The sequence below is a fragment of the Bombina bombina genome, chromosome 1 (assembly GCF_027579735.1).
Source record: "Bombina bombina isolate aBomBom1 chromosome 1, aBomBom1.pri, whole genome shotgun sequence".
NCBI lineage: Eukaryota > Metazoa > Chordata > Amphibia > Anura > Bombinatoridae > Bombina > Bombina bombina.
In genome coordinates, this window is record NC_069499.1 from 1,146,122,740 (window position 1) to 1,146,150,038 (window position 27,299).

Genomic DNA, 27,299 nt, shown 5'->3' on the forward strand with positions numbered 1-27,299 from the left:
GAATACATTTGGTATATTGATTTATATATTATAAGGCTGAAGTTGCACCTAAGAATTTGTAACTCTTAGACATTATTTTGTAGTGATGTTTGCAACAAACTTATTCAGGATAATTCTTCATCTGTTGCTTTTTGTTATTAACTTGAATGTTCTATGTCAGCATTGTCATATGTTTAAAATATATAGTAAAACTTTATGAAAGGGACATGGAACCCCATTTCCCCCATTCATGATTCAGATAGAGCATACCATTTTAAATAACTTTCCAATCTACTTCTATTATCCAATTTGCTTTGTTCTCTTGGTTTCCTTTGTTGAAAAAGCTACCTAGGTAGGATGAGGAGATGGGAGCTAGCTGCTAATTGGTGGATGCAGATATTCGCCTCTTGTCATTGGCTTACCATTGTGTTTAGATAGCTCCCGGTAGTGCAGTGCTTCTCCTTCAAGAGAATGAAGCTACACTGGATAATTGTTTAAAAATGTTTGCACTCCCTAATAAATAAATAATAAATAAAAAATATTGACAGCAGCAAGCCTTGTGTAATCCCATTTATAAATCTGGATTAGCTCCAAATAAAGTAAGTGGTCAAATAAGGTAAGTAGTGTTAATGTATTACGAGAATTTCACACTCAGAAAAGTCTTGTGATTAAAAGGTGTTTATGTCCCTTGGTATTAATATTTTATACTAGGCTTCACTTTTCTTTGAACTCATGCTACAGTTCAGTACAGATACTATACCATTGTACTAGCTGTGGGTTACATTGCATTTGGATAGGGGATCCATTAGCAAGGGTTAAATCATTAAATTCAAAAATAGGTGCCACTTTTTTGATATAAGGACGCAAAACAGGACCAAACAATAAAAATGTGTATTTATTTATTTACAAAACAATATGCATCACCATCATTTCCAAGGGAAAATATGAATAATATCTTGAAACTGAATTATTTCACAGGTTAAAACTTTGGTAGTTGTACAAGAAGAAATACATTGGAAAACATTGACAGAAGACAAACCCAAAAAGAAAAGCAGTGACCCACAAAGAGGAGGCTAATTGCACACAGAGTCTACCGTCCCCTGCAGTCAGACTGAGCATGTTTATATGACACTAGTGTGATTCATGTGTGATAGCATCAGCAGCATTTATCTACTACACTTAGGACAGCTATATCAATTGCTTTAATTACAGTTCCTGGCTACTCCAACTGGCTTTGACATATATTGATTTTATGCTCTTGAGAAATGCTTGTTTTGCCGAAACGCGTTGAGCTATATTTTAATTAAATCTGAAGATACCCTTGTGATGGTTTTAATAAAAGGCTGATTTAAAACTGAAATCTTGTGAGTATGACCTGTTTGTGCGCCTACCATTTTATTTGAAACCTGCTTCACCATTGTGAGGTTTTTATTTTGGAGGTGAATGAAGGCAGGTTTCACAGAGGAAATGAGCAGCTTGCATCCCCTGAGGTGACACAGCGCCATCACATTCAATATTTCTTGTTTCTGGATACGGTCTGGGAGAACCGTGGCTGGCAGCGAGCATCTGAAGGGAAGTGCTAACATAGCTTCATACTTTACTGCTATTTATACCTAAGTACCATTTAACAAGAATTGTACTTCCCACGCTCCCTAGAGAGGCCAAAAAGCAGAAAATCAACTAGTATCTTACACCTAGGTTACAGATTTCGCTTTTTTTTGGTCCCTAGGGAGTGTGGGACAAATCACAATTTTCACACAAAAGCAAATGGTGTTTAATGTCCCTTTAAAGTGTTATTAAAGTAATTTTTTGCACAGTATATATATATATATATATATATATATACTGTATATATCTATATATATATATCTATATATATATATATAATGAATTAAATAATGAATTGCAAAATACCTATACACAAAATAAATATTTTAACAGTATTTAAAATTGTCGCTTTATTATAGATTGATAAAACTCTGCACATTGTGCCACCACGCTACTTTAAAACCCTGGCTTATCTTATCTCTCTTAATAGTGGCCAGTTCGGGGTAGCTGTAAATGAGTTGTACTGCTTTAAGCAATCAGTGTGCACTATGTATGTGTTTTATGTACATTTGCAGCATGCATAGGTTATAGAATATGACATTTGGCCTCTTTAATGAGTGTTGGGACATTCACAATTTGATTTTAAATCAAAAGCACAGAAACTAAATAATGAACCTATATTGTAATGTTTCATTTTAATTAATTTATGGGTAATTTAATTTTAAGTTTTTCTTTAATGCTGTAAATAAAGGGGGAGAGACAATTGCTAGTGTTATCTATAAGAACATAATAAAAAACTTTCTACCACGGTCTAAGTAAAAAAGTATATTCCAAAAAGTCAAATTTTAAAGTTTTAATATATATTACTAGTCCTAGTTAAACAAATGGATTTTTAAAAAAAATCTTAATTTTATTTATTTTTGTTTAATAAATCACAAGCGCCACACAACATATACCTGAATAAATTCTACCTCAGAGCTGTTGCAAGGTATTTCTCCATTAAAGTTTTCCATCAAATATTGTATTACAATTTTTGCTTTTGGTGCAGAAGATGCACACTTGCAGAAATCTGTATATATTTTGTAAGTTCCTTATGTCATATAAGTGCAAAAAATACCATTTGCAGTGATTAATGTGAAGATGACTTGACTCTCACCTCATTTAACCTCATATCCAGTTTACAGCACAAGAGTGATAATAAAGTTCTGGAAATTGCATTTGCCAACTATCTCTAAGAATCTTTTTTTTTTTTTGGCCAGAAGTTCAGAACATATCGTTGTCCCAAGCTGGCAGATAATTAGTTGCCTGAGGCAATAACCTCTTTGTGGCTCTTCTATGTACACAGGACTGAGTAACTTTTTACTATTGAAATAATAGCTTGCTAAAAAAAAAGCTGCCTGCAGCTTTTAGAGATAATTAAAAAAAAAAGGGCAAACAAAAAAATATATGTATATACAGTTTTCTCCTCATACTTTACTAACGACATATGTAAAGCTCACATTTTCTATCATTCAGTTATAAGATCATGGTTTAAACAAAGATGACCAGATTTCCCATCACCAAATTTGGGACACCTCATAAATGTTGAGGAGAAGGTAAAAAAAACAACTTTAAAATATTTAGTTTACATACAATGAAAACCAATTGTAACAACTATTGCTAAGATAAAACTTGTTAACCTTACTTTAAAATGAAGATCTTCACTCTCACATACACACACACATAGCCTCTCACACATACACTGCAGGGCCGGACTGGTAATGAAAAGCAGCCCCGGAAATTTTCTAGACCAGCCCTACATTTTTTCTTTCATGATTTAGAAAGAGCATGCAATTTAAAACTTTCTAATTTAATTCTATTATCTAATTTGCTTAATTCTCTTGATATCCTTTGCTGAAAAGCATATCTAGATAGGCTCAATAGCTGCTGATTGGTGGCTGCACACAGATGCCTCATGTGATTGGCTCACCCATGTGCATGGCTATTTCTTCAACAAAGGATATCTAAAGAATGAAGCAAATTAAATAATAGAAGTAAATTATGATGTTGTTTAAAATTGGATTCTCTATCTGAAACATGAAAGACAATTTTGGGTTTAATGTACCTTTAAATACAGACAAATACTCATTTGTCAATATCAAAATAATACCTTGCCAGACTAAAACAACTGCTAACATAAAGGTCATACAGGAGTTAAAAAGAAACTTGAAGAGCCAGAAGCGCATTTTGTTTTAGGAATCAGTTTCCAGTGTACCCCTATATGTGTAAATGCTGGACACCCTAATAAGTACTACTGAGCATACAACATTTCTATTGACTTATGAATTGATGATACCTCCATGTAGTTTATATACAGTACATAATAAGGGTAATTACACACTCACATGGACAAACAACCTACTTTCAATATTTAAATAGTATTAATATTTAATGTAGGTTTGTCCATGTGAGTGTGTAATTACCCTTATTATGTACTGTATATATATATATACCACATGGAGGTATAATGTCATAAGTCAATAGAATTATTATATAAGGGTTTTGCACTGTTTTCAGAAAAAGAACTGGAAGCAGCCTTGACCAGGGCAGATAATAGGTGGATTGAAGGGCAGACTAAAGGGTCATGTATTATGATGTATATTTGTAACTATTGATTTAAATCAAGTTACAAATATACAAATGTATCATGCCATTACACTAATGTACAATACAGTCAGTCTTATTACCCTATTATTGAATACATGATGTACATAATCGTGCCCCTTAACTCAGTATTTCTAATTAACATACCTTTTCTGACTGTTTTCGTTGTGTTAATCTATTGCACTGGATGGTCTGTGTGTCTGTTGATGATCCGTATTGCCGGTGACACTGACTTGCCGTCCACTCCCACGTGGTCTCCAAGTTGCTCCAACTAGGCTATTAGGCTCCCTCCTGACTATGTCACATGACATGTGACTGTGTGTGACGGCTGAACTGAAGACTGACGTTCTAGCCGGGCCACCCCCCGCCCTATTCCCTCACCCAGTGACTGACAGACAGACAGGCAGTGAGTGACTCAGACTATTGCGGTTTAGTTGCCTTAGCCTAAAGCAAGCAAATGTGTAATGCATGCTTGCTGGCGCGGCATTGCCCCCATTGCCTCTATCTATTGGAGCGGTCGCTCCCGACCGCCTCAGCTGACAGCTGCTCAGTCAGTGCTCAGCTCACATTAGAAATACATAATGTAATAAGTAAATTTGGCAAATGCCTGAATGAGTTGTGGCTACTAGGCTGACTGAGCCTGTCAGTGTCTGTGTGCTTGCTGGCGGTTCTGCTGCTGCGCTCCCTCACAAGTGACTTGAGTCAGAACTGCTCTAGTCACCACACATTGTGTACATACACTGTCAGCATTTATCATTGCACCAGCAGTTCAGAAGACTACCCCCTGCAGATTCGCTGCCAATCGCTAGCAGGGGGTGTCAATCCACCAGATCGTATTCGATCGTGCGGATTGCTGTCCGCCACCTCAGAGGTGGCAGACGAGTTAAGGAGCAGCGGTCTTAGGATCGCTGCTTCTTAACTTCCGCTTCAGCCAGAACTGAGGCGGACTGGGTCGGAGGCAGCACCCGCTGCTTCTTAAAAAGACCCCACAATCTCTCTCACACACACATGCACTCTCTCTTTCACACACACACACAAACTCTCTCTGACACACACACACATACACTCTCTCACACACACACATACTCTTTGTGACAAACACACATAATCTCTCTCTCACACACACACACACTCTCACACACACATACACTCTCTTTCACATACTCTCTCTCTCACACACACATACTCTCTCTCTCATACACTCTCTCTTTTACACACACACATACAGATCTCACACCCAGGCCATTAAAGCAAATGAATATGGCAGGGGATGACCCTTGTTCATAACAGACTTTCATTTTCTCAGGTCCTTTCCATTTATTTTAGTTATCCCATGGACCCATTCCCCTTATTTTTGGCCTACCGTCGAGCTCCATGCCTCCAACACCATCCTCTGTACCATGCAGGCCACTCAGCAAGATCTTTTATAGTGAGAGGTGGATTATGTTCTATACTTCACCCGCCTCCTTAACTTCTTGAGCTAAATAATAAACCCATTCAGGCTAATTCGGGACAGTCTGTGACAGCTTAGCTGAAATCAGTTTCTTGAATTACCCATTAAAATTTTTTAAAACAAAGTGTCCAAATTCTAGACCGTCCCAAAAAAAGTGGGGACGCCTTGTCATCTTATTTAAACAATAAAGAGGCTTGATATTTTTTTTTATATTTAGTGATTTTGAATTTTATGTAAAAAAAAAACAAAAACAAACAAACAATAAGAGATAAGGCATGTTTAAAACAATCTCTTTTAAAAGGATGGTAGAAAACCTATAGTTTACACAAGGGATGCATCAATCTCTTTGGCAGCAATTAACCCCATCACAACATCAGATGGGGTCTGAAACACATTGTTTTGTAATAAACAGGGATTATACACACAATACAAATGCAGGTGTTAGGTGAGAAATTTTGACCATGTCTGACTTTGTTAAGTATTCAAATATGCACTGATTAATTTTAACAGTGAAACATGAGGTAACAAGCAAATCTGATTCACTATTATTAGCTAAATTGTCTTAAAAATAAAATATACACCTTTATACTGGTTCGGTTGAACATCTAAGAAGTTTTGCAGTACATTTTGTATGCTGATCACTCTATGGTCGAAAGAAAACACTTTTTATTCTACTCAATTATAATATCAAGCTCCAGGTTCTACCAATTTTTGAGATATTCTGAGCTACAAGAATTGCTTTTGGAAAAAAAAAAATACCAATCATTAATTTAAAAAAATACATCTATTGATCTCAATGACATTTACCTTCTGGTTGAGTAGGGTGTTGTGTATGACAAATATATAAGTGCTGGATTTAGCTATTTCTAACTGGGGAATAGGTCAAAATATCTCACCTGGTAAATGCTGTTTTACAGCAGATTAAACTTCCTTTTCATGGAAGATAGATTAATTATAATAAGGCGCATCTCTAGGGAGACTCACATTGCATTGTCATATATCATTTGTAATCATCATATTCATCACCTTTAAGATAATCCAGCTTTTCTTTTACCTTTAAGCAGCCAGAAAGATAAAATCCTAGCTCACTTCACAAAATGTTTAGACTTTGTTTTAAAGAACATTAGCTATTTTTCTTTTCAATGTTTAATGATTTTATTGGGTAGCCTGATATGTTTCATTGATTTTCTGTAACGGTTCTTCTTGTCTTTTATTATTATTAGCAGGTAGATAAGGCTTCTTTTCTTTCACAAATACCTTATATGTGAAGTAACACGAAGAAGAAATGGCAACCAGATTATCTTTTTGTTACACTACAGACACAGTCTAGGAAAGACCAAAAGCAAGAACCTAGAAATGTTGAACAATAATTATGACTAAATATTATTATTAAAGGGACAGTCTAGTCAAAATTAAACTTTCATTACTCAGATAGGACTTGTAATTTTAATCAACTTTCCAATTTACTTTTATCATAAAGTTTGCTTTGTTCTCTTGGTGTTCTTAGTTGAAACTGAACCTAGGTAGGCTCATATGCAAATTTCTAAGCCCTTGAAGGCTGCCTCTTATCACATGTTTTTTTAATTGCTTTTCACAACAAAAGACTGTTAGTTCATGTGGGACATATAGATAACACTGTGTTCACGCCAGGGGAGTTATTTAAGATTTAGCACAACACAGTACTAAATGCAAGTCAATAGATAATAAATAAAATGTCATGTGATCAGGGGGCTGTTAGAAGATGCTTAGATACAAGGTAATCACAGAGGTAAAAAGTATATTAATATAACTGTGTTGGTTATGCAAAACTGGGGAATGGGTAATAAAGGGATTATCTATCTTTTAAAACAATACAAATTCTATTGTAGACTGTCCCTTTAATTACAGGTCTGATAAAGTTTCTCTGTTATTACTGTGTGCCGACCATATTTGCTACTCAGTTTCAGAAGTGTCCTTCACTATTAATGGCACCAAAAAATCCACAAGAAGCTGAGAACATGGCTTGTGGCAGAGAGTCTTTAATGCTATGGTTAATAAACGCATGGAACAGATCCCTAGTACTGCTGGTATAAGCTAACGCAAAGGGGAAAGACAGAGGAGGTCCATAATAGACAAAAAGTGACATGCTTTAATTTGATAGAGCATGTACTTTAAAGACTATTAACCCTATAATACTGTGTGTTTTAAAAGTACCACTCAGGACCTGCAGAGCACTGCTGGTCCCGATTGGAAACCACCTCTGATCCCATCAGCAGTGCTAGTCGATCGACTCAGTTGTGGAACTAGCGCTATTGATTGGATCATCAATGGTTTCCGGTCGGGACCAGCAGTGCTCTGTAGGTACCGAGCGGTACTTTTACTGTTTGTTGAACCTCGCAATGATGTTGAACACACAATAGTGTAAGGTTGATAGTTTTCAAAATAACATGCTCTAACCAATTATGACCCTTTAAAATTAAATTATAATTTAAGATATTTTCGATAAAGGAAAATTCCAGCTTTTTTACAGTACTGTTGCTTAACACCAATGAATAAATCACAGCTGTCAATAAATACACAATGTTAGCATACTGTACACTTTGAGAAATTAGGTAAGGATTGAGTAGAGTTGCCAACTTTTCTGGAAAAAAAATACCTGCCATATTTTATTCCATTTGATTTATGCAGATCTCCTTTAAAGATATATTTTTTTGTTTTAAGGCTTGATAATCCAAATGAGTTGAGCACAATAATAACACTTTAATATCTTGAATAATGGCATAAAAATAATAAATTATTGTTCAATGAACAGCTGTTGTGGGTGAACACAAACCTCATGTATGCACATACTGATTCTCAGAAGAGTTTACTGGATAGGCTGGCATGTGAGAAGATCGACAGAGCTGTGGTCTATAATGTTCAGGTAGCTAACGTACAATGTGATGTTCCTTTAAAGTTATTTTGTTGTCTTTTAAGGCTGAATAATCCAAACCAGTTGACATAAAAACTTGACATAAACGTTGATATAGTTATGGTCTACAATGTCCAAGGCATAACATCTGCCAGCCACAGAATGGTGAATTCAGACTGGCTCACATGCATCCTCAGTAGCTATGCTGTTATTGCGGGTAGACAGACATGGTCCATTACCGATGCACGTGAGATATGTATTAATTAGCTGCGTTATCTCATCCACCTGCAGAAGAATAAAGGAAATTAATGCAGATTCTTTGATAGACCTGATTGAAGTCTGCAAAGAAATCACTTAGTGCCAAATGCTAAAGTGAAATTAAAGGGACATTGTACTCTAGGAACTCATTTATATGTGTCTCTGACTGTCCTCAACAGAGGAGATAAGATAAGAAAACAAGTTTTTAAACCTGGGGAAACATAGGTTACATCATGAAGAGGCTCAATAATTTATTGAGACTAAATTCACTTATTTCTTTAATATTTAAACAAATATAATTAAAAAACATAATTTATGCTTACCAGATAAATTCCTTTCCTTCCGGATAGGGAGAGTCCACGGCTTCATTCCTTACTGTTGGGAAATACAACACCTGGCCACCTGACTGACGAGTTTCACTGCCTGCTTTCTTTCACTCAAGTCCATGTCAGGAGCGCTGCTATAAGACTGTCACACTGAAGGGGGTTTATTGAACAGTTGGGGTTAATTAAAGTGTATTAATTATTTACATGCTGCTTTGCGTGATTTTTTCCTGGGCTGATGTGTTTTTGTCTGGAACAAACAGGTTTCACTTTTAAGTTTCACTTTGGTTTTTGAAAGTGTTGCACAGCTCCTATTACTTGCTGTACTTGTAATAACAGAGGAAGTACTGTCTTGCACTCCATGTGACCGGGAGTGGTCTATGTTTATTTCCTCCATTCCGGCTGAGACTTGAACCTGAGGAGAGCGTTTCCTCTGTTAACTGTCAGGGTCTAGGAGGTGGTGAGTGCCCCAGCCATTGGGAGTATATTATCCACTCCACATACAGTTTCCGGTAGCACATCTAATCCTCCATCAGGAGGGGGCCTTCTTCCTGCGGACTTTGCTGCACAGTTACAAACGGTGGTATCTGCGGCTCTCAGTGCATTACCTCGCTCTAACAAACGCAAGTGAAAGGTTAAACATAGCTCTCCTGATCCGGAGTCATTTAAATATTTATTGAATTTAGCCATTATGTCCAAGTTATCCGATGATGAGTTAACCTCTGTAGCTTCAGAGGGTGAACTTTCTGGGTCAGAGTCCTTAGCGTCTAAGCCTCCTGCTGCGGAGGAACCGTCCTTTAGATTTAAAATTTGTTTTTTATCAAAGGGGGTTCTGTATACGTTAGAGGTTTCAGAGGCTGCGCTGCCTGAAGAACCTATGATACCTAAGTTAGACAGAGTTTACGAAGACAGGAAAGTTCAATAAACCCCCTTCAGAGGATAAGAACCTATGATACCTAAGTTAGACAGAGTTTATGAAGACAGGAAAGTTCAATAGACCCCCTTCAGAGGATATTAACCCTGGATCCTATCAAGGTATAAAGGAGCCCCACTGTGACCCTGTTATAGCTTTTTATGTGTAAAAATTGAAACAATCTTACCTCCAGGATCCATGCTGTGGAACAGAACACAGCCTCTCAACTGTGACAGTCTTATAGCAGCACTCCTGACATGGACTTGAGTGAAAGAAAGCAGGCATAGAAATTTGTCAACACTGATTGCTTAGGAGGTGTTAGCAGTAGTCTGGATGGTTTTACAGAAAAACTTTCCCCGCATCTCCAGACTCTAACTTTCATCAATACTCTCACTGAGAGGTTGACATGACTACTTAAAACTCCAGTCCTATATCGAAGGGCAGATACCCTTTTTCAGGACTCTCTGAATCTTCTGACACCTCTCTGACACCTCCTAACGTGACGAAAGGCAAAGAATGACTAGGGTAATGAGGAAGTGGGAGGAATATTTAAGCCTTTGGCTGGGGTGTCTTTGCCTCCTCCTGGTGGCCAGGTGTTGAATTTCCCAACAGTAAGGAATGAAGCCGTGGACTTAGGAAGGAAAATATATTATTATTCTCTGGCTAATCTTTGCTTTGAATATATCATTATATTTAGCATTTATTAAGTGTTTTACAAAACACAAGTGAAAGAAGCGCCAGAGGAGCTAAGTGTAGTAATAAAACTATTCAATGAAACCAGTAAATTATTTAGCAAAATTGACACTTACAATAGACAGCCTTGCTTGTTGTCGAGGTACACTATTCCAATGCACTTAAGTCCCCATGTAGAGTCTGGAGTACAATACCCTATAAAGCCTGGGGTCTACAGGTGGTATAGTTTCCTTTCTCGACAGTTCCCAACTGATCTGTTAAGATCTGTCCTCAAACCACGGAGTTCCTGCACCAGTTCAGCTCTCCTTAAAGCTCTGTTTAGATCCCAGGCAGGACACCCAGATGTGCTTGTAGTTTGGTATACACAAAATAATCCTGGCTGCAGTGTTACCAGTAGTGTACAGTCGAATAGGTAAAGTGGGTGTGGCCTGAATCATTTTGCAGGCGTTTCTGTTTAATTGTGTTCGACTGTACACTTCTGGTAAGACTGCAGCCTGGATTATTTTGTGTATACCAAACTGTTGCGAGTCTGAGTGTTCTGCCTGCAATCTAAATGAAGCCTAACTGGTGCAGGAACTTCATGGTTTGAGGACGGATCTGAGAGGATCAGCTGGGAACTGGCAAGAGAGAGGGAACTATGCCACCTGTGGACCCCAGGCTTTAGAGGGTGTTGTACACTGCAAAATACTTGCTGATGTACCTCAGCTGTTATGACACTGTCTATTGTGAGTACAAATTTGGCTAAATAAATTACTGGTTTTATAAAGTACTTTTAATACTTCACTTAGTTCTTCTTGTGTTGTGTATATTTTAGCCTGAGTTGCAGCTTCTCCAGTGGGAAGAATACTTAGAAGCTTGCAAACTCAGAGTAAAAAGTGAAGGAGCCTTGTTTTAAGCCCTTAACACTATTAGGACGTATCATGTTGTCCTAACAGTGCTGGGCTTTAACAAGCAGTGTATACAATCCCCCACAATGCAATCCTGGCCTTGAAATCACATGATTGCAGCAACGATCTCGTGATTTCCTTTTCCAAGCAAATGTTTACATTGGAACTTTGTTCCGAGGTCAAACATTTCCCCTCGGCATAAAGGGATTAAGGAACAATAACTATTTTATTGTTATGATTTTTTTTTTTATATGAATTGATATGTATGGATCATTAAAGGGACAGTAAACACCTTGGAACATACCAGCCAAGTCTTAGCATTTTTAAAACAACTTTTATTGAAATTATTTTTCAATAGCCAATCTCTATTTCCCTTATTTGGAGAAACTAAACCAGTTCTTTAGTCTGCAGACAACAAGGGTAGCCCCGGTCATAAAGTTAGTGTACAGTGCTTTGTTTTGCATTTGTTATCTGATAAAGCCAAGTTTTTCCCTTAATGTGTTTACAATTGCTTTTTTTTTTACCAACTGCAGAGTAAAAAATGTATGAAAATTAGCTTTTTAAGGCTTATTTGTGTATATTAAAGCTCTAATTTTTTGTTTTGAAGCCACAACCTAATAAAATGGGTTGAGCTTGTAGGTATAATCAGATCTCATTACTGTATCACATTGTGCACATATACCTGCTTCTTTATCTTATATCTGTCCTTAAAACAATCACCAGTACTTTGAGAGAACAATGGAAAATCAACATTGTATTACCTTATCTCTGCTATATCCGACTGGGAGTGTAATTTCTTCTGCTGGCTGTGTTTACAAAGCTTATCTATAGCTGGTACACGCGGCCACAAACTTTCAGAATAGGTGGGGATACCACATGCTAAATCAACAATTCCAAATGCCAATATAAGGGTAAAGGAGCTACTTGTAAACAATTTAATACACTCCAGCAGGTAAAGTGGATCATTGGGAACAAATTAAAGGGGAGAACATTTTTGAGTAAATTGTCCCTTTAAGGCTTGAGAAGTCAGCAGGGTGCATTTCTAGTTCTGAGAGTTAGAAATTGCTCATTTTATAGAGCTAAAATACCTTTAAAAGGGGAAAATAAATAACGAAAAAAATAATATATATATATATATATATATATATATATAAAAAACTTGTTTCATTACACGTAACTAAATATTTTATATAACAATCTCAAGGTGTTTACTGTCCCTTTAAGGGCACCTTTTATTTTTAAGGACAATCAAGAACTGCTTGTGTAATGATAAATGCCGACAGGGTATCATGTCCGCATTTTAATAAATTGGCCCCTATCTGTACTTTTAAATGTATTTTTGATGTGTGTTTTGTGACACCTTTTATTTGAGGGTAACCGTTAACCAGAGCTCTGAGGTCGCGCAAACAGCCGCGATAAACCCAATATAGCTCGTGCACAACTGTTTTTGTTTGTACTACACATAATTAAACATACTTTTTTTTACTGTCCTTTAAACAATTCACATTTAAATTTTTATGGATGATTGTACCTGCCCTTTAAAGCTTATAAAATAAATACATACTGCAGGCTACTTTAGCTTATATTCACCTAAGTGCATCCCTGCAGAATGTTTTTAATTAGGGTTACATAAGAGTTTGTTTTGGCCCTGGAGTTACTGTGTACCTTACCAATCGAATGAAAAGTGCAAGAGACTTGGTGCCACAGATATAGTTTTAGTGTTTTTAAAGGAGATAAATACATTGTAATAAAAGGCATGAAGAAATTCAAATGTTATCTATCAAAACCAATGTAAAATGAACACTATATAACATGCACATATATTCTATTTAGATTGAAAAAGTTGTCAAAGAATTTATTTTAAAAAATCCCCAAAATACTTTAATAAATATTCACCTAAATTACGAGTTTGGCGTTCGTGTTTTAACGCTGAAAAAATTGTCATTTCAGCGTTAAAACAGCAATGCAGCCATTACGAGTCTTATCGGTATAGCTGTACCGCAAGCCTTTTAGACTGTAATGCAACGTCAGTCCCGCACTCAAAAAAATGATGTTTCTTTCATGTAATTAGCAAGAGTCCATGAGCTAGTGACGTATGGGATATACATTCCTACCAGGAGGGGCAAAGTTTCCCAAACCTCAAAATGCCTATAAATACACCCCTCACCACACCCACAAATCAGTTTTACAAACTTTGCCTCCTATGGAGGTGGTGAAGTAAGTTTGTGCTAGATTCTACGTTGATATGCGCTCCGCAGCAGGTTGGAGCCCGGTTTTCCTCTCAGCGTGCAGTGAATGTCAGAGGGATGTGAGGAGAGTATTGCCTATTTGAATTCAATGATCTCCTTCTACGGGGTCTATTTCATAGGTTCTCTGTTATCGGTCGTAGAGATTCATCTCTTACCTCCCTTTTCAGATCGACGATATACTCTTATATATACCATTACCTCTACTGATTCTCGTTTCAGTACTGGTTTGGCTTTCTACTACATGTAGATGAGTGTCCTGGGGTAAGTAAGTCTTATTTTCTGTGACACTCTAAGCTATGGTTGGGCACTTTTATATAAAGTTCTAAATATATGTATTCAAACATTTATTTGCCTTGACTCAGGACGTTCAAACATTCCTTATTTCAGACAGTCAGTTTCATATTTGGGATAATGCATATGAATAGATTTTTTTCTTACCTTAAAATTTGACTTTTTTCCCTGTGGGCTGTTAGGCTCGCGGGGGCTGAAAATGCTTCATTTTATTGAGTCATTCTTGGCGCGGACTTTTTTGGCGCAAAAAGCATTTAGGCGCCAAATAATGTGGGCGTCTTTTTTGGCGCTAAAAAATATGGGCGTCACTATTGTCTCCACATTATTTAAGTCTCATTATTTATTGCTTCTGGTTGCTAGAAGCTTGTTCACTGGCATTTTTTTCCCATTCCTGAAACTGTCATTTAAGGAATTTGATCAATTTTGCTTTATATGTTGTTTTTTCTATTACATATTGCAAGATGTCCCACGTTGAAACTGAGTCAGAAGATACTTCTGGAAAATCGCTGCCTGGTGCTGGAGCTACCAAAGCTAAGTGTATCTGCTGTAAACTTATGGTATCTGTTCCTCCAGCTGTTGTTTGTACTGTTTGTCATGACAAACTTGTTAATGCAGATAATATTTCCTTTAGTACTGTTACATTACCTGTTGCTGTTCCGTCAACATCTAATACTCAGAGTGTTCCTGATAACATAAGAGATTTTGTTTCTAAATCCATTAAGAAGGCTATGTCTGTTATTCCTCCTTCTAGTAAACGTAAAAAGTCTTTTAAAACTTCTCATTTTTCAGATGAATTTTTAAATGAACATCATCATTCTGATTCTGATAATGGTTCTTCTGGTTCAGAGGATTCTGTCTCAGAGGTTGATGCTGATAAATCTTCATATTTATTTAAAATGGAATTTATTCGTTCTTTACTTAAAGAAGTCCTAATTGCATTAGAAATTGAGGATTCTGGTCCTCTTGATACTAAATCTAAACGTTTAGATAAGGTTTTTAAATCTCCTGTAGTTATTCCAGAAGTTTTTCCTGTCCCTGGTGCTATTTCTGAAGTAATTTCCAGGGAATGGAATAATTTGGGTAATTCATTTACTCCTTCTAAACGTTTTAAGCAATTATATCCTGTGCCATCTGACAGATTAGAGTTTTGGGACAAAATCCCTAAGGTTGATGGGGCTGTCTCTACTCTTGCTAAGCGTACTACTATTCCTACGGCAGATGGTACTTCCTTTAAGGATCCTTTAGATAGGAAAATTGAATCCTTTCTAAGAAAAGCTTACTTGTGTTCAGGTAATCTTCTTAGACCTGCTATATCTTTAGCGGATGTTGCTGCAGCTTCAACTTTTTGGTTAGAAGCTTTAGCGCAACAAGTAACAGATCATAATTCTCATAGCATTATTCTTCTTCTTCAACATGCTAATAATTTTATTTGTGATGCCATCTTTGATATCATTAGAGTTGATGTCAGGTATATGTCTCTAGCTATTTTAGCTAGAAGAGCTTTATGGCTTAAAACTTGGAATGCTGATATGTCTTCTAAGTCTACTCTGCTTTCCCTTTCTTTCCAGGGTAATAAATTGTTTGGTTCTCAGTTGGATTCTATTATCTCAACTGTTACTGGAGGGAAAGGAACTTTTTTACCACAGGATAAAAAATCTAAAGGTAAATTTAGGTCTAATAATCGTTTTCGTTCCTTTCGTCACAACAAGGAACAAAAACCTGATCCTTCATCCTCAGGAGCGGTATCAGTTTGGAAACCATCTCCAGTCTGGAATAAATCCAAGCCTTTTAGAAAATCAAAGCCAGCTCCTAAGTCCACATGAAGATGCGGCCCTCATTCCAGCTCGGCTGGTAGGGGGCAGATTACGTTTTTTCAAAGAAATTTGGATCAATTCCGTTCACAATCTTTGGATTCAGAACATTGTTTCAGAAGGGTACAGAATTGGCTTCAAGATAAGGCCTCCTGCAAAGAGATTTTTTCTTTCCCGTGTCCCAGTAAACCCAGCGAAGGCTCAAGCATTTCTGAAATGTGTTTCAGATCTAGTAATTATGCCAGTTCCAGTTCTGGAACAGGCACTGGGGTTTTATTCAAATCTCTTCATTGTACCAAAGAAGGAGAATTCCTTCAGACCAGTTCTGGATCTAAAAATATTGAATCGTTATGTAAGGATACCAACATTCAAAATGGTAACTGTAAGGACTATCCTGCCTTTTTTTCAGCAAGGGCATTATATGTCTACAATAGATTTACAGGATGCATATCTGCATATTCCCATTCATCCAGATCACTATCAGTTTCTGAGATTCTCTTTCCTAGACAAGCATTACCAGTTTGTGGCTCTGCCGTTTGGCCTAGCTACAGCTCCAAGAATTTTTACAAAGGTTCTCGGTGCCCTTCTGTCTGTAATCAGAGAACAGGGTATTGTGGTATTTCCTTATTTGGACGATATCTTGGTACTTGCTCAGTCTTCACATTTAGCAGAATCTCATACGAATCGACTTGTGTTGTTTCTTCAACATCATGGTTGGAGGATCAATTTACCAAAAAGTTCATTGATTCCTCAGACACAGGTAACCTTTTTAGGTTTCCAGATAGATTCAGTGTCCATGACTCTATCTTTGACAGACAAGAGACGTCTAAAATTGATATCAGCTTGTCGAAACCTTCAGTCACAATCATTCCCTTCAGTAGCCTTATGCATGGAAATTCTAGGTCTTATGACTGCTGCATTGGACGCGATCCCTTTTGCTCGTTTTCACATGCGGCCTCTTCAGCTCTGTATGCTGAACCAGTGGTGCAGGGATTACACAAAGATATCTCAATTAATATCTTTAAAACCGATTGTACGACACTCTCTGACGTGGTGGACAGATCACCATCGTTTAGTTCAGGGGGCTTCTTTTGTTCTTCCGACCTGGACTGTAATTTCAACAGATGCAAGTCTTACAGGTTGGGGAGCTGTGTGGGGGTCTCTGACAGCACAAGGGGTTTGGGAATCTCAGGAGGTGAGATTACCGATCAATATTTTGGAACTCCGTGCAATTTTAGGAGCTCTTCAGTCTTGGCCTCTTCTAAAGAGAGAATCGTTCATTTGTTTTCAGACAGACAATGTCACAACTGTGGCATACATCAATCATCAAGGAGGGACTCACAGTCCTCTGGCTATGAAAGAAGTATCTCGAATTCTGGTATGGGCGGAATCCAGCTCCTGTCTAGTTTCTGCGGTTCATATCCCAGGTATAGACAATTGGGAAGCGGATTATCTCAGTCGCCAAACGTTACATCCGGGCGAATGGTCTCTTCTCCCAGAGGTATTTCTTCAGATTGTTCAAATGTGGGGACTTCCAGAAATAGATTTGATGGCCTCTCATCTAAACAAGAAACTTCCCAGGTATCTGTCCAGATCCAGGGATCCTCAAGCGGTAGCAGTGGATGCATTGTCACTTCCTTGGAAGTATCATCCTGCCTATATCTTTCCGCCTCTAGTTCTTCTTCCAAGAGTAATCTCCAAGATTCTGAAGGAATGCTCGTTTGTTCTGCTGGTAGCTCCAGCATGGCCTCACAGGTTTTGGTATGCGGATCTTGTCCGGATGGCCTCTTGCCAACCGTGGACTCTTCCGTTAAGGCCAGACCTTCTGTCGCAAGGTCCTTTTTTCCATCAGGATCTCAAATCCTTAAATTTAAAGGTATGGAGATTGAACGCTTGATTCTTAGTCAAAGAGGTTTCTCTGACTCTGTGATTAATACTATGTTACAGGCTCGTAAATCTGTATCTAGGGAGATATATTATAGAGTCTGGAAGACTTATATTTCTTTGTGTCTTTCTCATCATTTTTCCTGGCATTCTTTTAGAATTCCGAGAATTTTACAGTTTCTTCAGGATGGTTTGGATAAAGGTTTGTCTGCAAGTTCCTTGAAAGGACAAATCTCTGCTCTTTCTGTTCTTTTTCACAGAAAGATTGCTAATCTTCCTAATATTCATTGTTTTGTACAAGCTTTGGTTCGTATAAAACCTGTCATTAAGTCAATTTCTCCTCCTTGGAGTTTGAATTTGGTTCAGAGGGCTCTTCAAGCTCCTCCGTTTGAACCTATGCATTCATTGGACATTAAATTACTTTCTTGGAAAGTTTTGTTCCTATTGGCCATCTCTTCTGCCAGTAGAGTTTCTGAATTATCTGCTCTTTCTTGTGAGTCTCCTTTTCTGATTTTTCACCAGGATAAGGCGGTGTTGCGAACATCTTTTAAATTTTTACCTAAGGTTGTGAATTCCAACAACATTAGTAGAGAAATTGTGGTTCCTTCATTATGTCCTAATCCTAAGAATTCTAAGGAGAAATCATTGCATTCTTTGGATGTAGTTAGAGCTTTGAAATATTATGTTGAAGCTACTAAGAATTTCCAAAAGACTTCTAGTCTATTTGTTATCTTTTCCGGTTCTAGGAAAGGTCAGAAGGCCTCTGCCATTTCTTTGGCATCTTGGTTGAAATCTTTAATTCATCATGCTTATGTCGAGTCGGGTAAAACTCCGCCTCAAAGGATTACAGCTCATTCTACTAGGTCAGTTTCTACTTCCTGGGCGTTTAGGAATGAAGCTTCGGTTGATCAGATTTGCAAAGCAGCAACTTGGTCTTCTTTGCATACTTTTACTAAATTCTACCATTTTGATGTGTTTTCTTCTTCTGAAGCTGTCTTTGGTAGAAAAGTACTTCAGGCAGCTGTTTCAGTTTGAATCTTCTGCTTATATTTTCAGTTTTTTTCTTTATAAGATTTAAACTTTATTTTTGGGTGTGGATTTTTTTCAGTGGAATTGGCTGTCTTTATTTTATCCCTCCCTCTCTAGTGACTCTTGCGTGGAAGATCCACATCTTGGGTAGTCATTATCCCATACGTCACTAGCTCATGGACTCTTGCTAATTACATGAAAGAAAACATAATTTATGTAAGAACTTACCTGATAAATTCATTTCTTTCATATTAGCAAGAGTCCATGAGGCCCACCCTTTTTTTGTGGTGGTTATGATTTTTTTGTATAAAGCACAATGATTCCAATTCCTTATATTTATGCTTCGCACTTTTTTCTTATCACCCCACTTCTTGGCTATTCGTTAAACTGATTTGTGGGTGTGGTGAGGGGTGTATTTATAGGCATTTTGAGGTTTGGGAAACTTTTCCCCTCCTGGTAGGAATGTATATCCCATACGTCACTAGCTCATGGACTCTTGCTAATATGAAAGAAATGAATTTATCAGGTAAGTTCTTACATAAATTATGTTTTTTTCATGGGATTCCCATAGCGCTGCCATTACGAGTTTTTGCGGTGAGGCTAAAAAACTTGTGTTCCAGCCTATACCGACACGATACGTACCGCCATCTGAGACCAGTAGTTATGAGTTTTACGCAGCAAAACTGTTACATAAAACTCATAACTTAACTGTTACAAAGTACACTAACACCCATAAACTACCTATTAACCCCTAAACCGAGGCCCTCCCGTATTGCAAATACTATATTAAACTTATTAACCCCTAATCTGCCGCCACTAATAAAAAAAAGTAACCCCTATTCTGTCGCTCCTCGACATCGTCGCCACTATACTAAAGTTATTATCCCCTATTCCCCGCACCCCAACATTGCCCACACTATAATAAATATATGAACCCCTATTCCGCCGCTCTCTGACATCGCCGCCACTTAATAAAGTTATTAACCCCTAAACCTCTGGCCTCCCACTTCACTACCACTAAATAAACCTATTAAACCCTAAACCGCCAACCCCCCACATTGCCAAAAACTAAATTAAACTATTAACCCCTAAACCTAACAACCCCCTAACTTTAAATTAAAATTACAAGATCACTATCTTAAAATAAATAAAAACTTACCTGTGAAATTAAAAAAACCTAAGTTTAAACTCTAAATTAAACTAACATTACTATTAGACTAAAATTAAAATAACTATCAATTAAATAAATTAAATTACTCATTAAAAAAACTAACACCACTAAAATTAAAAATTATAATTATAAAAAATTAAATCTACAGTTACAAAAAATTTAAAATACTAAATTACAAAAAATAAAAAAATACTAAATTACAAACGAAAATTATCCAAAATAAAAACAATTACATCTAATCTAATAGCCCTATCAAAATAAAAAAGCCCCCCAAAATAAAAAACCCTAGCCTACAATAAACTACAAATAGCCTTTAAAAGGGCCTTTTGTAGGGCATTGCAATAAAGAAATCAGTTCTTTTCCCTGTAATAATATACAAAGACCCCCCAACAGTAAAACCCACCACCCAACCAACCCCACAAAATAAAAAAACCTAACTCTAAAAAAAACCTAATCTACCCATTGCCATGAAAAGGGCATTTGTATGGGCATTGTCCTTAAAAGGGCATTCAGCTCTTTTAAGACAAGCCCAAACCCTAATCTAAAAAAAACCCCACCCAAAAAAAAAACCTTAAAAAAACCTAACACTAACCCCTCTTTAGGTACTCACAGTTGCTGAAGTACGGCTTGAACAATCTTCATCCCAGCGGCTCCATCTTCATCTAGGGACTGGCATCTTCTTCATTCCTGCAAAGGCGGAGCGGTCGATGCGTGGAGGCGGAGGTCCAAGGTGGAGGTCAGCCAATAGGAATGAGAGTTGCTTAAATCCTATTGGCTGATTTGAACAGCCAAACAGATTTTAGCATCCTTAATTCCTATTGGCTGATTTAATTTTTCAGCCAATAGGAATGCAATGGTACCCTCAGTATAAAAGGGGTACCTTGCATTTGAATCCTCAGTTTGCGGCAGACGATCGCATAAAGGGGACCTCCACGTCAGATAGATGGACCTCTGCCTGGACCTTCGCTTTGGACCTTCGCCTGGACCTCCGCCTCCGTGCATCGACCGCTCTGCCTCTGCAGGGATGAAGAAGATGCCGGTCCCTCGATGGATGAAGATGGAGCCGTCTGGATGAAGATGGAGCCGCCTAGATGAAGGTGGAGCCGCTGGGATGAAGATTGTTTAATCTGGACTTCAGCAACTGACTACTGACTAATAAATAAATAATAAACGGTGAGTACCTAAAGAGGGGTTAGTGTTAGGTTTTTTTGGGTGTTTTTTTTTTAGATTAGGGTGTGGGATTGTCTTAAAAGAGCTTTTCAGGGAAATGGGTAGATTATTTTTTTTTAGTTAGTTTTTTTTATTTTGTGGGTTGGGAGGGGGGTTGTAATGTTAGGGGGTGTTTGTTTTTATTTTTTAGAAAAAGAGCTGATTTCTTTAGGGCAATGCCCTACAAAAGGCCCTTTTAAGGGCTATTGGTAGTTTATTATAGATTAGGGTTCTTTTATTATGGGGTGTTTTTTTTAAACGGGGTATGAGAATAGGAATAACTTTTATTGCTTTGGATAATTTAGTTTGTTATTTTTTGGTAGTTTTTTTTAGTTTTTTTAATTTTAGAGTTTTTTATTCTTTGTAATGGTAGTTTTTTTATTTTTGTAATGTTAGCTGTTTTTTTGTAATGTTAGGTTTTAGTGTAAGGCAGCTTAGGTTTTATTTTTATTTCACAGGTAAGTTTGTATTTATTTTAACTAGGTAGTTAGTAAATAGTTAATAACTATTTACTAACTAGTCTACCTAGTTAAAATAAATAACTTACCTGTTAAATAAAAATAAAACCTAAGCTAGCTTGCGAATTGGGGGGCTGGCGGTTTAGGCGTTATTTAGTGGTAGTGATGTGGGAGGCTAGAGGTTTAGGGGTTAATAACTTTATTTAGTAGCAGGCAATGTTGGGGAACGGCGGAATAGGGGTTAATATCTTTATTATAGTGTGGGCCATGTTGGGGTGCGGGAGAATAGGGGTTAACTTTATTATAGTGGCAGCGATATCGGGAGTGGCAGATTAGGGGCTAATAGATTTATTTCGGTGGTGGCAATATCGGGGCAGCGGATTAGGGGTGTTTAGACCTGGGGTTTATGTTAGGGTGTTAGGTTTAAACGTAACTTTTTTTTCCCCATAGACATCAATGGGGCTGCGTTACAGAGCTTTTCATTCCGCGATTGCAGGTGTCAGGTTTTTTCTAACACTCTCCCAATTGATGTCTATGGGGAAAGCGTGCACGAGCACGTCAAAGCAGCGCTTGTATTTTGTGCGATATGGAGCTCAACGCAACCATATCGCATGCACAAGCTGGTTTTTCTAAAACTCGTAATGGCAGCACTATGGAGGGTGAAATAACGCAACTTTTGTTGCGTTCGTTTCACACCCTCTATAGCGCAAAACTTGCAATTTAGGTGATTATTAGTAATAATATGGTGAAAAGGATTTCAGGTTTTTCTGTAGTGCATTGACAATGGGCAAGATTACAAGTGGAGCTCTAATTAATGCACCATAGAAGTCAATGGAGAAAAAAAAGTTTTTTAAAAAAAATAACACTCTCATGTGCGCAAATCCGAAATGAAATTATTAATATTTCATATTCCAATGTTCTTCACATAACAGAATTTGTTCTATTTATTCATAAATAAATAATTCTACATATATCTGATGTGTTTTTTTGTACAATATATATCTACACACATATATATATATATATATATATATATACACATGATTTTATATATATATATATATATATATATATATATATATATATATATATATATATATATATATATATATATATATATATATATATATATAAAAAATGTAATTTAACAGACTTAGGGTCTGAATATAGATTACAAATTGTTAACATCTATAATAGCGAATCGCCTTAAGGAAGTACTTCAAGAAATTATCCATCAAGATCAAGCGGGTTTCATGTGCAATAGGTCAATAGGTATTAGAAAGGCATATATGCTAATAGAATATTTTTGGAATAAAATTAATAAGGAGAAAATAACATACCAAGATGATATTGCTATGGTTATGATTGACGTGGAGAAGGCATTTGACTCCATAATATGGGAACACTTATATGTGGCCCTGACAAAATTTGGTTTCTCAGGAAATTTGATAGAATTTATTAAAACTATATACAATTATCCGATTTCCTCTATAGAGATCAATAATACCCAAACTTCTTTTTTTTAAATGGAGAAAGGTACCCGTCAGGGCTGTCCACTTTCCCCCCTTTTATTTAATCTGGCCATTGAACCCTTAGCAATTTATTTACGCCAAGAACTTGAGGGGATAAATATTGGAGAACAGAAATTAGTTTTGTCACTCTATGCAGTTTATTTACTATTATATTTTAAACATACACACAAAAATATTCCCATAGCATTTGGTGCTTTAGAATTATTTAGCAGAATCTCAGGCTATAAGGTAAACACAGTTAAATCTGAGATCTTATGGATATATAAAAACAAGGATAGTAGGATTCAATATGACCTAAAAGAGGTCGAGAGTTTCAGATATCTTGGGATTATATTACACAGAGACCCAAACAGCTGGTACAGACTTAATTTTACCCCTTTCTTTACGAATATTAAAGCCAAATTACAACGTTGGGCATTACTTCCAATTTCTCTATCAGCTAAAATTACAATGATAAAAAATATTCTGTTCCCACAGATATTATTTGTAATGAATAATCTCCCTTTATTTATCAAAGCAAAAGATATTAAAATATTTAAACAGGCCTGTGCTAAGTTTCTTTGGAATAAGTCAAGACAGATGATTTCGATTAAAAAGCTATCTCAACAGAAGGAGCATGGCGGTTTAGCTTTCCCCGACATCAAGTCATATAATTTAGCTATCCTGGCACGTTATGGGATAGACTGGCTGCATACTGGCAAGGTACTGACGAATATAAGTTTAGAAGAGACTATTATATACCTGTTTTCTTGTAAAACAATCTTACACTGCGCCAGTGTGCAACTACCAAACAGTATAAAAATGTGTACCAGTATCTATAATGTAGTTAAAGCGTGGCAACTTCTATGCTCCCGGCTTAAGATCAATTTTCATATAGCATCTTTTCTATTGATTAGAGGAAATCCTGAGTTTCTACCTGGGTGTTTTTGTAAGCCATTTAGAGAATGGGATAATAAAGGACTTTGTAAAATAGTGCAGCTCTTAGATGAGCAAGCTAATATAAGAACTTTTGAAAGCATTGTCAATGAATTTAATCTTTCCAACAAACATTTCTTTGCCTATTTACAGATACGTAATTTTTTAAATAAGAAACTACAGCTGGGAAATTGGTCGGAATGTTTTGCAGAAATTGGAGGGTATATAAAGCTATATAAACAAGGAAAACACTCTATTTCGCTCTTATACAATATCTTACTGGCTAAGCAGGGTCAATTACATTCTGATCAATATATCTCACACTGGTCGAGATACTTTGAAGGAATTAATCATGATTTGATTAAAAAGAGTATTAAATGGCTGGTGGAAGCGCCCCTTCGTTTCTCCTGGCACAAATCTCACCTAAAACTACTGAATAATGCATATATTTCACCGAAAAGATTGGCTCGGTGGTCACAGGATAGCATGGGCCTTTGCTATAAATGTTCTTTGCCTTGGGCAGATTTGTTACATTGTTTTTGGTATTGCCCGAAAGTGTGGCAATTTTGTCAGAAAGTTAATTTTTGGCTAAATAAACTGGACTCGGAGTATTCTATTTCTGACCCAAAAATGATTTTTTTCCTAAGTGTAGGAGGTCATAATGCTGACCTGATTAATACGATTATATTAATTGTCCGCAATCTATTATTAAAAAGTTGGAAACATAGGAAACCCCCCTCTTTCACTATATTTCTGGAAGCTGTAAAACAACAGATTATTTTTGAACAGTATAATATCTCAAAATTATATAGCAAACAAATTCAAAGATTCTTTAATAAATGGATCAAAATTATCCAGGCATATCCTCTCACCATACAGTATAATCTTACTAAAGAGTTTCATAAAACAGATTATTTTGAAGGCCTAATTCTGAGAGAAGTGTTCCCAGTGGCATGGTACTGAAAGCTTATAGCCGGGGAGAGGTAAAACCTTTTTATTTATTTTTTTTATTTTTTTCTCTTTTCTTCTCTCTCTTTATATGTTTAACGCACCAGAAAAGTCGCAGTATAGACATAGTTTTATTTTTGAATGCTTGGATAAGTATGCATGTAAACAAGATTATATGCTCTGTATGATGTACTGACAACAGATTATTTCTTTATCATGTATGTATCTTGATTTACCCTGCGCGGTGCACAAACATGAGCGAATGTGCTCTACTGTTACTTTTTTCTTTCTGTCAAAAATTAAATAAAGTATTAAAAAAAATAAAAAATATAACAGCACTACATTCAATATACAGTGCCCCCAAAGGTAAACGGAATATGGGGAGACCCCCCAATTCACACCCTCTACCTGTGCACGGAGAGTTAAATAAATTGATACATTATATAAGAACAAAGTAACTCTTAGTCCAGCACAATGGGATAGACAAAATTATAAATCAGGATTAGAGCCTACCCTAAGAACACAGGCGGACAGCAGACACAATTCAAATAGTTTATCAACAATAAAAGTATAGCACCAAAAGTATACAAAATATACAAATCATATTTGCCACATATGATTTGTATATTTTGTATACTTTTGGTGCTATACTTTGATTGTTGATAAACTATTTGAATTGTATCTGCTGTCCGCCTGTGTTCTTAGGGTAGACTCTAATCCTGATTTATAATTTTGTCTATCCCATTGTACTGGACTAAGAGTTACTTTGTTCTTTTATAATGTATATATTGTATATATATATATATATATATATATATATATATATATATATATATATATATACACACAGATATATATGGCAATATATATTTCTGAAATACATAGAAAATATTCTGCTATGTGCAGAACATTGGAATGTGAAATATTTACCACAGTATAACACTTTATTAAATTTGAATGTGCTTATATATATGTCTTATGTGTGTACATATGTATTTATGTGTTTATATGTTTGTGAATACATATATACACATATAAATACATAAATACATGTGTACACTTATATAGGCATATATATACATGCATATCCATTTTAGACATGTATATGTATGTATGTATGTCTATGTTAAAGCACAATCACCTAGATTACGAGTTTTGCGTTAACAGGGGTGAGGTGCTAACGAGCAGTTTATGCTCACCGCTCACTTACAGACAACGCTGGAATTACAGGTTTTTACAAACCCGGCGTTAGCCGCAAAAAAGTGAGCGAAGAGCAAAATTTTGCTCCACATCTCACCTCAATACCAGCACTGCTTAAGTCAGCGGTAAGCTGGTGTAACATGCTCGTGCACGATTTCCCCATAGGAATAGTGTAGAGCCGGCTGAAAAAAAACCTAACACCTGCAAAAAAGCAGCGTTCAGCTCCTAACGCAGCCCCATTGATTCCTATGGGGAAACACATTTTATGTCTACACCTAACACCCTAACATGAACCCCGAGTCTAAACACCCCTAATCTTACACTTATTAACCCCTAATCTGCCGACCCTGACACCGCAGCCACCTACATTATACTTATGAACCCCTAATCTGCTGCCCCCAACATCGCCGACACCTACATTATATTTATTAACCCCTAATCTGCCGCCCCCAACGTCGCCGCCACTATAATAAACATATTAACCCCTAAACCCTAACCCCCCCTAACTGAAATATAATTTTAATAAATCTAAATAAAATTACTACAATTACCTAAATTATTCCTATTTAAAACTAAATATTTACCTATAAAATAAACCATAAGCTAGCTACAATATAACTAATAGTTACATTGTATCTAGCTTAGGGTTTATTTTTATTTTACTGGCAACTTTGTATTTATTTTAACTAGGTACAATAGTTATTAAATAGTTATTAACAATTTAATAACTACCTAGTTAAAATAAAGACAAATTTACCTGTAAAATAAAACCTAACATGAGTTACAATTACACCTAACACTACACTATAATTAAATAAATTAACTAAACTAAATACAATTAATTACAATTTAAAAAAATTATCTAAAGTACGAAAAAACAAACACTAAATTGCATAACATAATAAAATAATTACAAGATTTTTTAAACTAAATACACCTACTCTAATCCCCCTAACAAAATAAGAAAGCCCCCCAAAATAAAAAAAGCCCTACCCTACACTAAATTACAAATAGC

At 36.4% G+C, this 27,299-nt stretch overlaps 1 protein-coding gene across 2 annotated transcripts in view; it reads right to left on the reverse strand.

Moving 5' to 3' along the window:
* Positions 1-856: 856 nt before the first annotated feature.
* Positions 857-27,299, reverse strand: part of PLEKHH3 (pleckstrin homology, MyTH4 and FERM domain containing H3) — a 183,521-nt gene continuing 157,078 nt past the window's right edge. For both annotated transcript variants that reach the window (XM_053699361.1, XM_053699366.1), the window contains one exon: positions 857-8,798. In XM_053699361.1, coding sequence (XP_053555336.1) covers positions 8,685-8,798 — 114 coding nt within the window. In that variant the 3' untranslated portion in view covers positions 857-8,684. The remainder of the gene's footprint in view (positions 8,799-27,299) is intronic.